This window comes from Taudactylus pleione, unplaced genomic scaffold (assembly GCF_031769625.1).
Source record: "Taudactylus pleione unplaced genomic scaffold, aTauple2 ptg000256l, whole genome shotgun sequence".
Taxonomy (NCBI): domain Eukaryota; kingdom Metazoa; phylum Chordata; class Amphibia; order Anura; family Myobatrachidae; genus Taudactylus; species Taudactylus pleione.
This window is the reverse complement of record NW_028284658.1, coordinates 12,866,268-12,881,850: the sequence shown is the minus strand read 5'-3', so window position 1 is coordinate 12,881,850 and position 15,583 is coordinate 12,866,268. Positions and strand designations below refer to the sequence as shown.

Below are 15,583 nucleotides of genomic sequence, written 5' to 3'. Positions count from 1 at the left end.
ATAGAGCAGGTGTCTAATGCTTCTTCCTACTTTTTGTTAAACTCTGGGTCAGTTGAAATAAACGTTGTGTTTTTCTTTAGTCTTAAACCCCTTGGTATCATTTTTCTTTCTAAATATTTGTCCAGTGTGGAGGCACACCACCAGTGTTTTACTTCGGTTTCTAATAGTTTCTCATACTTTAGAATTAGGTCACAGAAAGTATCATCTGTGACTCCATCCGATCTTAAGGGATTGATTTAATCGATAATCAAATTGACTCTCGACGTTCTTCCTTCACATAATCTTTCCATGTAGGACATATTGACAGGATATTGCAAGTCGCAGTGTTGGGTCCAGTGTAGGTAATTGCAATTATAGGATATATGACATTGCATATGACTATCTTCTTTATCTCTGCTGCCCTTTCCCAGGTAATTGGGGGGATCCCTTCCCCTTCATACAAAGGTGCTAGTACTAGATTGGGAAGCAGTGACGCTTGGGTGTGATGTGAAGGAAATTATTTGTGTAATTTATAAGAAACAAGATTTATCTTTATTCATAGAATGCTAAACTACACCGCTGAAGCTTTTCGATATGCGGTGTGTTACAAGTAATTCAAATATGTATGTCTCAAAGGCAACATAGTATCCATCATATGCACATACAATAAATATCAAAACAATTGCAACATAGTGTAGTAAATGTAGCGATTCCTCTAGGTACATTTCTAGTTCCAGTCTTAATATAGGTGACAACAGGTCACAAAACAATTAATCAGACTGAACCCTCTATCGGATATTAGACCTGCAAGTACTGAAGCTGTATTTTGAGAAGTATTTTATTTTACTTTATTTAATTTCATTTATCGTTTTGTTTGGTTATCACATCCATATATCATTAGTAATGTTGTATGATGTTGTATAAGAGATTATATACATAGTTCAGGACATTGCACATAGAGACACCAGGGTATTCTATATAAAACCATTGACAATATTATTATGAACACTATAACACATCTGGTACTGGCAACAACAGGAAGAGCAATAAGACCCAGGGAGAACCACACCTGGAGTATAACAAAAGAGCATTAGGACCAGGGGAATTTCACCCTATTTACAACAGGTGATTTCACTCACACCAGAGCTACAAAAAGGACAAGGCACTCTAAACTGACCATCTCTGAGGAAGCCCGATTGCAGAGTGAAACGCGTTAGCTGATTAAGTTTCAGTGCCTTAACTGCTTAAGTGTAATCACACACAGCACCACCAAACCGACCTACCACCCGTTACTGCTGGCCAATTGGCCTCGTGTAAAACTGGCATATAGATGTGGAAAAGGAAGTTTATTCCTGAGGAAGCAAGAGGTTTGTGAGTGTGTGGATCGTTCATCCACGCACTCACAGCGCCACAGACCTGCCATAACACTACAGCCAGTGAAAACCAACCGGACCAGGTCACCTGGGAATATTATACTGGAGAGGATCAGCAAGGTATAAGAGGCTGGGAAATTTCACTGGAGGATGCTGATATTCAGCAGAAGACTTACCGGTAAGTCTGTCTCAGCGCATCGCCGCTGCGTGGGACAGCATGAACAATATTACTAAAGGCTAAACTTGTTCAAAGTACTGCCGAATAGAAATTTCCATATATCCAACCATGAACATTTTATGGCAAATACTTAAATAATGCAACACCAAGGTTACAGTATAATTTAAGTCCCTGAGGACTTCAAACTATTGTGTGGCTACCAGCCGGATGATTGAAGGTTATGGTTTACAAACCACAGCATACAGATTTCAAAACTATCATTAAAAGATATTGTGCAATCTAGGGGGTAAATTTACTAAAGTGAGAGTTTTTAGAAGTGAGTTTTAAAAGTGATGTTGCCTATAGCAACCAATCAGATTGTAGCTATTATCTCCTAGAAGGTGCTAGTTAAATGTTAGGTAGAATCTGATTGGTTGCTATGGGCAACATCACTTTTAAAACTCACTTCTCAGTTTAGTAAATTTACCCCTAGGTGTCTGCATAACTATGCCTAGAGGAATTGCTACATTTACTACACTATGTTGCAAAATGTTTTGATATTTATCTTATGTGCATACAATCAATGCTTTGTTGCCTTTGAGACATGCAAATTTGAATTACTAGTACCACACTGCATATTGAAAAACTTCAGCAATGTAGTTTAGAGTACTATGAATAAAGATAAATCTTGTGTTTTATAAAATCCACGAATAATTTCCTTCACACAACACACCCAAGCGCCACTGTTTCCCACTTTAGTACTAGCACCTTAAATTATTTTATTAAATATAATGGCATCTAAATACAACTCATCATGGAGAAATTACATTTTAAAATAAAATTGTAGACAACAATGATTAGAAAAATAATTGTAAAAATAAATATAAAATAATTTAAAAACACAGTATCTCAAGTTAAAATCAGGCATAAAAATAAAGCACAAAAGAATAATGAAATTCTCATGTAAAACTGCCATACATTTAATGGCACCTGGTCACTTCCTCAGGCAGTGTTACATGAATGAGGGTGATCAGAATGGGTATAAGCTAAATAATTAATTAAATAACTAAGGAAGTTTAAATGATTACAGAGAAATGTTACATAAACATAGGATTAGTACCAGAAATCACATCAGAAGTTAAGTAAAACCAGTACATATTGAAATTAATTTATAAAATTAAAAAAAACTAACTGAGATATAAATTAAAACAATAGAGATTAATGAATAAAAGAGTAGGGGAGAAATCATAAAAAAATCAGGAATATAATGGCTCATTGGTTAATTGAACAATTGACAAAGTTTAAATGATTGCAGAGAAATGTTACATAAACATGGAATTAGTACCAGAACTCATGTTCAAAATTAAGTGAAACTAGTACATACAGCATTGAAATTCATATATACAATTTAAATATTAATTAAAATTAAAATAGAGATTATTTGAAAAGAGTAGGGGAGAAAAGTAATAATAAAATAAAATCTAAAAAAAAATAGAATTAAAAAAAAATATATATAATAAATATTATGTCTATAATGAAAAAATAAAATGTGTGTGGAAATGTCACATGACTGAATAAAACTCAAGTTCTATTGAGATCATTCCTGTAATAAATAAAGGGCTTTGTTTACCTTAATAAGAACAGAACCGCAGGGAAGTGAAAAGAGCTGAACTGCTGTCTGACTGACAGCTAGTCTGTTAATGCACTTCCAGTGTGAAAATGCATGGCCAAGGAAATGGGGACTGGAGTTGTTGGCATGGCAACAGTGGCAGGTACCAGAGTAGTGTTGGTTCACTCCATAGTCAGTGAACTGCTTTAAGAGTGACGAGCAGTGATCATTGGTTCCCCATGTTTGAAAAGAGTCAGACTCATAGAAAGGGGGATGGTATAGTGAAGCGCTGGTAGACGTTGTGATTGGAGAGGTTTCTTAGTTACGATTCTCAGACAAAAGGGGCCAAATGAATCATAACACATAGCCATGATTTGGTGATGTGGTTTAAGGCTATGTGTTCCATTAAGGTCCCATCCCCTTTTGTTTGGATATCGCAACCTTTGTTGTGAATATTTCCCTTTCAGAACCTTAGGAATCACAGAAGAGATTGACTTCAGGTCAAGTGGAGAGGAGACAATCAACGATACCAATGGATAAGAAAACCATTAAACAAAACTGGAAGCTCTGGAATTCACTACTGTATCCATCCGAAGGAGCATCAGCACAAAACAACTCCAATTGATACAGAAAATGAAGACCTGCCTCTGCAAAAGTCTAATAAATTACCTCCACAAAATGTTGCCTGTTTAGAGTCAAACTATACATCCTTCTAACAATCATTCAAAAGTTTACCTCCACATATAAATCAACACCATCAGACTACCAAAAATTTGCTCCTATTTTGCCACCTATTCCCACATCATATCGTCGCATTTCAGAATTACATTCTATTTTATTGCCAGAGTAGATAGTCAGAGCAGGAAAAAAAACTATTGGGTAAACCTGTCTCTTATATGATGTGCATGATCTTGATTCCTAATTGCCAGCCACAGTGAAGAACAATTATAGCCATCTCTTTGACTCATAAAGTTATGTAGGATGCATCACCTTTATAACAATATCAACAAAGGAAGGGTAACTTGTATGGCATTTCAGATGACTCTACATTCATTTGAATATGTGCTGAATGCACATTCTACTACCTGACATGCCCAACTTACCTGGGAATTGAAAAACATGAACTACTCTTGTAGGATAAGGTTTTATTATGTTATTGATAAAGAGAAAGCCCTGTCTACCAAAACACATAAGGAAATGAAGCTTATTCCATTAATTTGCAACTTATTGCTGAGGTGTTTAATAATATAAAAACACCTGAGCTGCTCTAGACTACAACATCATTGGCAGTAAATATATACGAACTATCAACAACAATTGCGATTACACCAGTCAAAAAAAATTCCTTGTACTTATAGAATATTAAACTTCTTCTAGGTGGTATCTTATTCTAGATGTGCCCATCACCAAATGCACCAATTCAATTTGGGAAGGAACCATCACTGATAATCGAGAAATCTGGCAGGACCCAAAGATAAGGAGTCATGGACACAGGGGGCATGCACTGAGGAGGACTTGGAGTGTAACTGTGCCATTTTGGGGTGTGTGGTTACACCTCCTCAACTAGGGTAGGCCCCCAGAGAGACCCAGGCCAGAGTAATTTGTACGAGACACAATACAAGAGTTTGTATCAGTAGGCATTGAAAATGTTACAACCACACTGAGTTAACTCCATCTCTCTCTTCCAACTTATCTGTTTATTTCTCTTATTAGCACTTGAATCTATTATATAGATTATCCTTACCAATCCTTTTGATATTCTTTACTATTGTACTTTTTGATACATCCTCACCTATTCTCCTGTACAGAGTGTTTTTACTTTCTGTAGGTGGCCTGTGCATCCCTGTGTGACATTTTTCCTTTCTTTTATACTGTTAGACATTTTTAGTTGTGTATAATGTTGTGATGTTGTTATTGGATGATTTTCAGGAGTGTATGTATTTTCATTATGAGGTGATATGTGATGAGTAAACATGGGAAATAATAACAGAAGTGTTTGAAGACTACTGGCTTTATTTATGAAGCAGCTGCTTTTGTAAGCCGCTGCTTCCCAGTGGGTCGCATTTGAAAATGTAACCCCAGTGTGCTTTACACTGACTGTGGGTGTCATTTACAATTTTCACTTGCAACCCGCCAGCAAGCAGTGGCTTACAAAGCTGCTGCTTCACAAATAAAGCCCTAGATGGTATGTAACATCACTGGTAGGAGTTGTCAGACCACGTCTTTAAATTCCTACGTATACTTTTTAGTTATCAAAGACGTACTTTATTCTTTACATCATTGGTGCAACAGTAAAAGTCGACGTTTCGACCGCAGGAACGTGGTCTTCTCAATACACCACCAGTGTGGCTGATATATACCCCGAATGTATTAGTGCCTTTTGAGCCTGCCCGTTTATATATTAATGTTTGGCCATCATGGTATGGTCCCTGACAAAATGGTTGCATTGCCATCTGTTACATGATAGGTACCATTTTTACATGTTATGCATAGGCAGTGGTGGGAACCTTTTTGTGGTGTCCTTTGTCCCCGGGAGGGTCGAGACGGACTCCTGGGTGTTGCTGGAACGCAGGGCACGATATTTCCGGTTGCGTGGAACCAGAAGTTCAGGCTCACGCAGTAGAATCACTGGATCTTGGTGTCCATGTCCTTGCCGGGTACCGGTGGATTACAACTTTGTGTTCTGTGGGAATTGATATTGCCATTTCGAACCCATAAGGTCTTTTCCAAGACAAGTCGCCATATCCAACCTTCCAGCATGCTGACCAGCCAATACTTTCCTTTTTATATATATATATATATATATATATATATATATATATATATTAGGGATATAGGAACAAATGCAGCGACACTCCAAGTCTTTAAATCAAGTCAAAAGTGAATTCTCATGGTGATGAGAATACACTTTTGACTTGATTTAAAGACTTGGAGTGCCGCTGCATTTGTTCCTTTAGGATTACTCATTTACGGCAGAAGGCACCTAAGCAGTTATCACAGCGTAACTTGAGTGCCGGACCACCTACAGTTCTTTCTCTCTCTCTCTCTCTCTCTCTCTCTCTCTCTATATATGCTTTATTTATATATATATATATATATTTATATATATATATATATATATATATATAATTATATATGTATTGGATTTTTATGTTAAACACTTTAAGTCCATATGGATTGAATGAGGGATGTGATATTATTCTCTTTATTAGATATTAAATATCCCCCTTTTTTACATATTGCAAATTTCTCTTCTTAATAGATGTATGTTCACGTGGATATTGCAGCAGCAAGAGTGGATTCCACGTGTTTATGCATATATTTTTTGTTCATATATATTAGGATAATTGTGTTTGAATTAGGGATGTGCAGGCTCGGATAGGTTCGAGTTTGCACGTTGAGTTCGGATTTTTCCCTCCAAAAAAACGGAACTCAGAAAGAGGCTAAACGTCATCTTACATGGACGAACATCATCATTCCTGGACAAAATGTGATGTTTACTACGTGTGTGCCGCCCATCAAGACTGCATATATATATATATATATATATATATCAGTGGCATCCCTCCAATAGTGACACCCGGTGCGCTGAGTAGTGTAGTGCGCATGGCTTTGCCAGGCATTGTAAAAAAGGTGGTGTGGTCTTGTGGTAAGCGGCGTGGCCTCACGGTAAGGGGCATGGCCACTCGGGTCGAACCCAACCATTTTAGTCTCTCCAGGGGGTCCCGGAGGTGCGGACTGCCCCCGGGGACCAGTGTATTTGCAGTGCCCACTTCCTCACTATGTCAGGAGCCGAGTGCTGCATGTAATGCTACGGTGCAGGACCCAGCTCCTGTTACTGAAGAGGAGTAAGCACTTTGGTGTCACTCCTCGGCACCCTTTTGACGCCACTTATATATATATCTATATATATATATATATATACATATATATAAAGGATACTAGAAACCAATAAGGTTTTAAATGAGCTGTATAATTAGAGTCCATATAGGGTACTTTTATATATGGGATTTCTACCGACTAATATCTTTCTTTCTTTTTTTTGCAGTAGTGTGTATATATCTTAGAATAATAAAACGAAGGTTATAATAGTAGATTATCACATGACCACAAAATTTTCATGAGGTTTAATATTGAAACTAGGGGTGAGCGGGTTCGGATTTCTGAAATCCGAACCCCCCCGAGCCCCCCCGATCCGAGTCCGATCCGAGTCAGGCTCGACTTTTCCCGCCTGACTCGGATTCTGAAATCGAGGCAAAACGTCTTCATCCCGCCTTCCGAGTCTCACGGGTTTTGGATCCTATATAAGGTACCCGCGTCGGAGCCATTTTCTCACTCGGCTGTGGACAGTGAAGAGGGAGGGTGGGAGTTAGGGCTGGCTGGGCTGTGTAGTGTAGTGTAGTGCAGAGTAGTGTTGTGCTGTGCTGTGCTGCGCTGTGCTGCTGTTGTCCATAGGGGCTGTGTCCACTACTTCAAAGTCCATAGGGGCTGGCTGTGTTGTGCTGTGCTGCTGTTGTTAATAGGGGCTGTGTCCACTACTTCAAAGTCCATAGGGTCTGGCTGGACTGTGTTGTGCAGTCAGTTGTCCATAGGGGCTGTGTCCACTCCAAAGTCCTGTGCAGTGTCCCAGTCCTAAAGGGGTGCTGTAGTGTTGTCCAGGGGGTGCTCTGTTCGTCAGGGATGCTCCCCCCAAGTGCTAAAAAAAAAATATTTTTTCTGTGTTTGTGAATTGTGTGCGCAGTAGCCGCACGTGCATCAACAAAGTAGTGCCAAGCGTGCGCCTGTGTCATAAGTAAAGGGCCGGCTGGCTTGACCGTTAAAGGGTGCTGTAACCCCGAAAGTACACTCCAAACCAAATAAAAAAAAAATTTCTGTGTTTGTGAATTGTGTGCGCAGTAGCCGCACGTGCATCATCAAAGTAGTGCCAAGCGTGCGCCTGTGTCATAAGTAAAGGGCCGGCTGTCTTGACCGTTAAAGGGTGCTGTAACCCCCAAAGTACACTCCAAACCAAATAAAAAAATGTTTTCTGTGTTTGTGAATTGTGTGCGCAGTAGCCGCACATGCATCAACAAAGTAGTGCCAAGCGTGCGCCTGTGTCCCATAAGTAAAGGGCCGGCTGGCTCATTTCTTAAAGGGTGCTGTAACCCACAAAGTGCACTAGTCTCCAACAAAAATAAAAAATTATTTTCTGTGTTTGTGTGCGCCTTAGCCGCACGTATATATCAATATAACATAAATGGAGGACCAAACTTTCTCCGATAAAAATAAAATAGGGAAAGATCAAGAACCACTTCCTCCTAGTGCTGAAGCTGCTGCCACTTGTCATGACATAGACGATAACATGCCATCAACGTCGTCTGCCAAGGCCGATGCCCAATGTCATAGTAGAGGGCACATACAATCCCAAATGACAAAGTTCAGGAAAATGACCTTGAAAAAAACATTTAAATCATCTGAAGAGAAATGTAAACTTGCCAATAAGCCATTTACGACACGAAGTGGCAAGGAACGGCTAAGGTCTTTCCCTATGTTCATGACTAGTGGTTCAGCTTCACATGACGATGGAAGCCCTCCTCCCGCTAAAAAAATCAAACGAGTTAAGCTGGCAAAAGCACAGCGAAGAACTGTGCGTTCTAAGAAGATATCACAAATCCCCAAGGAGAGTCCAAGTGTGGTGGCGGTTGCGATGCCTGACCTTCCCAGCACTTGATGGGAAGAGGTGGCTCTTTCCACCATTTGCACGCCCCCTGCAAGTGCTGACAGGAGCACCCACAGTCCACTTGCTGATATGCAAATTGAAGATGTCACTGTTGAAGTACAACAGGATGAGGATACTGGTGTAGCTGGCACTGAGGAGGAAGTTGGCGAGGAGGATTCTGATGGTGATGTGGTTTGTTTAAATCAGGCTCCGGGGGAGACAGTTGTTGTCCGTGGGATGAAAAAGCCCATCACGGTCATGCCTGGGCAGAAGACCAAACATTCCACCTCTTTGGTCTGGCAATATTTCTATCCAAATCCGGACAACAACTGTCTTGCCATATGTACCATATGTAAAGGTGAAATAAGTAGGGGTAGGGATGTTAACCACCTAGGAACATCCTCCCTTATACGGCACCTGCAGCGCGTTCATAAAAAGTTACTGTCAAGTTCAGAAACTTTGGCTCAGACCGTAAGCAGTCCAGGGTCACCTAAATCCCTTTTTCCTGTTTTATCCAAGGAATCGGTGGATGAGGAGGATGAGGACGACATCTTGCCTCCGTAGAACCAGTTTGTGCAGGGACACATTAATTGCCAGCTTGTTTTGTGGGGGCCCAAACGAACCAATCATTTCAGCCACAGTCATGTGGCAGACCCTGGCGCTGAAATGATTGGTTTGTTAAGTGTGCATGTCCTATTTATACAACATAAGGGTGGGTGGGAGGGCCCAAGGACAATTCCATCTTGCACCTCTTTTTTTTTTTTTGTAGTATGTACTGTTTGGGGCCTAGTTTTTCAAACTGCCATCCTGTCTGCCACTGCAGTGTCACTCCTAGATGGGCCACGTGTTTGTGCCGCCCACTCGTGTCGCTTAGCATAGTCATCCAGCTACCTCGGTGCAACCTTTTGGCCATAAAAACAATATTGTGAGGTGTGAGGTGTTCAGAATAGACTGGAAATGAGTGGAAATGAAGGTTATTGAGGTTAATAATAGCATAGGAGCAGAAAAACCCACAAATTATGTGATTTTAGCTGTTTTTATGCTTTTTAAAAAAAAATACAGATCCAAAACACAAAACCCAGAACCCAAAACACGGAAGGGTGGTTTTGGCAAAACCAATACAGATCCAAAAAACGAAGAAAGATCCAGATCCTAAACCAAAACACAAAACACGAAAAGTGGCTGGTGCACACCCCTAATTGAAACTTGCAGAAGCCGTCTGGGTATAATAACAGAATTTTGTTGGGTACTTTCACAATTCCTTGTGATATGAGAAGTGTCCTTTTCTGAGACACTGATACCAATTCTTCCAGCAACTAGCCCACACCGTCAAAACGCCTCCTTTGGTCAATCACCACCTTCAAAACAATTACATGTAGCATAAGTCTCAAAACATACAATATAACTGTCCTGATTTCAGCCTTTCTGAGTTTGGCACAATTGCTCCAACTCGCAGAACGTTGGTAAGTTGCTGCGGAACCCTTGTGGCGGCATAGAAATAAAGGAGGATAATAATAAGTTTGGCCTTGCTTATCATGTTAATTGAAGGCTGATATTAGGAGAAAGTTTTGGTGTTGGTGGTAGCCTAGGCCCCCTTTTAGAGTATTTAAATATTTCTAATGTTGGCCAGCACAGTACGTTATAATAGTATCAAAATTCATTTTGAAATGAGCAGAAACATTTCCCACAACATTTTCTACACACTTCACCAACAAACTACTTTTTGATACCAACAATTTAAATTCCTGTGCTTTGCAGCACATATACCTTAAACAGCATACATTTCACAGGATGCTTAACTCCCAGCACTTTGTACATGGATGTTTGGTCATGTCACTCAGAGGGCGTGTCTAGCATTTCTGTATCACTAGCCTGTACCTTACTCACCTCCTCTTTGCTACATTCCTATAGTGTGCAAAGCACCTGTTCACCACTACTGTCTATGCAGGGCTGTGGCAGATGAGACATTTCTGCCATCATTACAACTGCCAGAATAAATGGGCGGAGGGTCAGGATGGTGGGACAGAGTCCTCACAATGGGACTACCCCTATGCAGAATATATATGTGCCTTCTTTCTAAGCTCATTGTACATTACACTGCAAGGAAGCCGCAGGGAAGATTTATGATTCATTATTAAATGCACTTACAACGCACTACGAATCCACTGTGAAAGACCTATTAAAGCAAGAATAAACTGCCATGTTGTCATTTGTATTGTTTTTCAAAGCCTATGTGTACTAGCCCAAAGTGATGTGTTCTGAGATGATATGATTTCAAATGTGAAAGTCAATTTTAGATGACAAAAGCAACCCTTCAATTTCTGAACTCTGTATGACAGGTTGATAAGTGTGTAATGAAATGGCTAGAATTGATTGCTAATGAGGTGACCCTATATACTTCATTGCTTCATAAGTAGAGTTAGCTACTGACCCGGCAGGCCCCTTGCTTTTATTACTGTGACCCATGACATATAGTAAGAGACTTACGTCAGGTCACTTGTACAGTACCTCTAGAATTTGCTTCAGAGGAAACCAATTCCTTATAATATAATGAAAAGTATTTACTGTAACAAATCTACATAAAAGAGACAAGACTTTACCATACAGTATGTGTAAAATGTTGGCGCATTCACTCTCATGTATTGTAGGAAAGTTATTGTTAGATTTTGATATACACATTTTAAAGAAAAACATGCTTAATAACATTGCAATACCCATTGACACATCTTTATATTTATTTCTATAACATGAATGTATTGTTTTCCCTGAATTACAGTTAAGACAATTATAATAAATATATTGGGATGGATTAACTGCATTTGCAATTCACCTATGTTTTTGTAGCATTTAGACACACTCACACATAAACACGCATATGCAGCTAATACTATGCTATGGAGCTTATAGATTATTACAGATATACACGTGCAGAGACACATGTAAGTGAGTATATATATATATAGATAGTTAGATATACACACACACTATAAATACTATATATATATATATATATATATATATATATAATTATATATATAGGATATACAGTTTGTGCATAACAAAGGGATGGGGGAAGGGGACATGCTGTTACACAGTGTCCTGTAAACTCTCCAGTAGTGCAAGTGTTAATGATCAACTGTTATTCAGACACTAAAAGTGATACACACTCTATAAGTATTTAAGTTGAAACATACATACAGTACATGTATGTTACCTACACATATATAGGAAGGAAGGTATATAGCTGTTAACGAGAAACCATAATAAAAATGAAAAAAATGACAGGGGTGGAATTGAGGGCTAGGGGTCTGTATTTCTGGCAAGGAATGAGTTAAGGAAAGACAGGGAGAAGGAGGGAGAGTGGAAAAGAGAGTGGGGAGAGAAGCATGAGAAAGAAAGAAAGAGAGAAAAACGAGAGGGGGTTGAAAATAGTGAGAGAAAGAGAGAGCCCACAGAACGGATGTTTGAGAGAAGGAGAATAAATGATGCCCAACCCCCCCACCCCTTCCCTCTCCCTCCTCTCTCTCTCCCTCTCTGTCTTGTTGTTTCAAACAATAGACACAGACTCCCTCCCTCTATCACACACACACACTCAGCAAGAGGCAGTGAAGCTCACACAGGAGCCCAGAGAAGAGAATTAAAAAAACGTACACAAAACATCAAGCCGTTTTAATGCCCCACCGGCCGCCGTGTGATGGACGTTAGGTTCTACCCTCCTGCCCCCACCAGCGTGGGCACCTTATCAACAGACCCCACCTGCCTCAGCCCCCTGGACTTTTACCACTGCAACAAGGTACCGTCTTACTAACACTCTGCGACAGCTGCTCCTCATAAATGCTCTGCTCTTACTGACTGCTTTATCTTACTGCTGGGGTGAGAAAGGGTAAAGGGCAGCCGTGGATGGGAAGTTTGTGTGGCAGCGCTGCCTGGCATGGATGCTGCAGCACATCATTAGTCAGAGTTCTCTCAGTCCTCTCCAGTAGGAGCTGCTGCAGGAGAAGTTGTGCTGGGTATGTTACATGCCATGGCCAGCCTGGGGATGATGGGTGTCACACCTGCTGATCTCCTCCATTCTACGTAGTTGGGGCTTTTACTGGAGGGCACAGGGCACAACCTCAGTCCTGGTAGGGACTGGGGGATGCTGTTTGGAGATGGTCAGTTATTATCCTTACAGCTTCCTACATGCAGAGTGTAGCACTTTGGGATGACAGGTTGCTGTCTAATCAGTGCGGGATGCTTGTTTAACTCGATAATTGTTTCAAATAAGTTTAAGGCCCACTTATGAATGATGACCGAATGACAGCACAGTATGATCAGGTGCACTAATAAGAAAGCAGCCTGGTTGAGGTAAGTTAGCCATGAGTAGAGTTAAATAGAAGAGGGTAAAAGCCGGATCCATGCTAAATATTTTTTAAAAAGCTGGATCCATGCTAAGTATATTGAAATAAAATGTAATTGTAGATAGCTGTGATACCCTTTATTATTGAAGGCTTGTCCATGGCTCCCTATAATGTGTCACTCCGTTATCCTGCACAGGTGACAAGTCACTGAGGCACCACCAGCATGCCTGAGACATTGCCCAAGGAATACAAACACCTTACAACTCCTGACATTGCCACTGCTATTGGCTACACTGTGTAGGCTGTCCTTCCCACTTCCAAATCCCCCAAAACCATTCCTAGCATGTCCACCCTCCCCTCTCCGGCCATTAAAAATAAATGATTATAAGATCACGCCTTCATTTCCATGTGTATGGAAATGTGCCCGGCTTTAACCCTTCTATTTCCAGTCCCAAAATAAAAATAGAAGATACTAAGTGTTGTAATAAACCTCTACAGTCTATTATAGCACTATTGTTACATGCATGAGCAGGGTTTGGGGATGTCAGTGCATGTGGTGCAGCATGAGGCAGGAACATGCCCCCATCCTTCTGCCAGGGCTCAGAGGAAAGTTGCAGTGTACATGGTAAGACGTGCGAGAGGCGGGCTACATACATAGCACAGGGCAGCAGCACTGTGTCCGGACTAACTAACCATGTTCCGGATTCTAGACAAGTATCTCAGGGTGAGTATGGCTGCAATGTTATCCTTTATTGCTTCATTTTGCGCATTTTCGATCTTATTTAGAGAACTCTGTCTGCTGCCAGGAATTGCTCAGAGAAAGAACTCAGATTATTGTCATGCGTGTTATTTAGCCCTTTGTGTATTACTTTCTATTTTCTGAGTATACTAAGAAGAGTACATTGAGCTTATTATAGCCACAAAGCGGATTTGGGCAAACCGTGTCTGAAGGCTTAAATAAAGGAGTTAGCATTTGTTGGGGGTAGTAGCATCCTGCACCTGTGTGATCCCTGGTTGCTGTATGGGGCATTGGGTGTGCTGAGTAATGCACTGTCCACCCATGCATCATACTGGTATTGTCATTGTGACGGATCCTCACATGGCCCTTTGTGTCAGAACAAAAGTTACAAGGACTGGGAATACCTCTGTTTACGCTGCTCTAAGCCCTATTTACAGTGTGAGCCGTGGAGATAAACAAAGCTATGCTGCAAGAGAGGAAAGCAATGCATTATCATGTAGGACTCAGAGAAATACACTACAGCGTTTCTGCTGATAACATTGTTTCATTTTATCCTCTTGATCATTATTTTTTATTTAAATGCTGATTTATGTCAACCCTCAAACATCTTAGTACTTATACTGTCAGACTAACCAAGAGATACAATTTTCATATATATATATATTGGCATTAAAATAATATGTTTGTATAAAGAGTATTTTGGCCACATTGATATTATTCCTTATAGGCTGCTAACTGTGTGATATCCTGCAGATGTCCAAACTTAGTCTTGTAACAAAAGTTTAGGTGGCACAATAATGAGTCACCTGTCCAAACAGATGTTGGTTGCTTTGTTTAGTGGTAAATGGTGAATAAATATTGATCTTTTTACCATTTAGATTAACCTTGTGTGTCTATAGTCCTATATTCACTGGTATATGTATATATCTGGATCTACGTAGTTCTAAAGTAAGTACATACACAGGACTGTATGTGTAGGTCTTTATGTATCGCAAACAAATATATATATACATATATATATATATATATATATATATATATATATATATATTAATAAATAGACAGATGTGAATATATCTTCATACTGCTCTTTGCCTGCTTTTTACAAATACAGTTACAATTACTTTACATATAATGTGGAGCTTTATGTATATTGTTCAGATATACGCATACTAAGCACCACTGAGTTATCCTGTTTGTAACAATCTTGTGCATATATATGTGTGTGTGTATGCATATACATATATGTGTATGTGTGTGTATATATATATATATAATTATGCTATTGGTTTATCACTCTATATTTTTGCAGTACAAATACACTACTGCATAAAATATAGTAGGATAACTTATGTGATATGACAGTGACAATAACCATGACACCTGTGCCAATTATTAGCAATAAATGATCAGTTAATAAAGCACATGGTGTGATTTTGTCATTTGCAACTCCCTCCGTACCCCCACACCAACACTCACACACCAACACACACACACACACAAAAGAAATTACACAAAGCTATCAAATTCTCAAATTAAGCTAACATTTTATAATTATACAACTACTTGTCAGCATTTGGGCAATACTGTACCAATAATTCAAATTATCTAGCAATGCATTAGTGTTACAAAGCAGGCATTTGTAAAGGAAAGAGATATAAGCCTGTTGTCATCTTCCTAGATGCACT

The 15,583-nt window shown here is 39.7% G+C and overlaps 1 protein-coding gene across 2 annotated transcripts in view; it reads left to right on the top strand.

Annotated features, from left to right (window-relative positions):
- The first annotated feature begins 12,401 nt into the window (after nt 1–12,401).
- TOX2 (TOX high mobility group box family member 2) overlaps nt 12,402–15,583 on the top strand; it is a 135,575-nt gene continuing 132,393 nt past the window's right edge. The window contains exon 1 of one of the 2 annotated variants that reach the window (XM_088480659.1): nt 12,402–12,609. In XM_088480659.1, the coding sequence (XP_088336785.1) occupies nt 12,511–12,609 (99 nt within the window). In that variant the 5' untranslated portion in view covers nt 12,402–12,510. Of the gene's footprint in view, nt 12,610–13,585; nt 13,881–15,583 lie in introns of those variants that run through there. The other variant, XM_088480660.1, reaches the window with a different exon arrangement.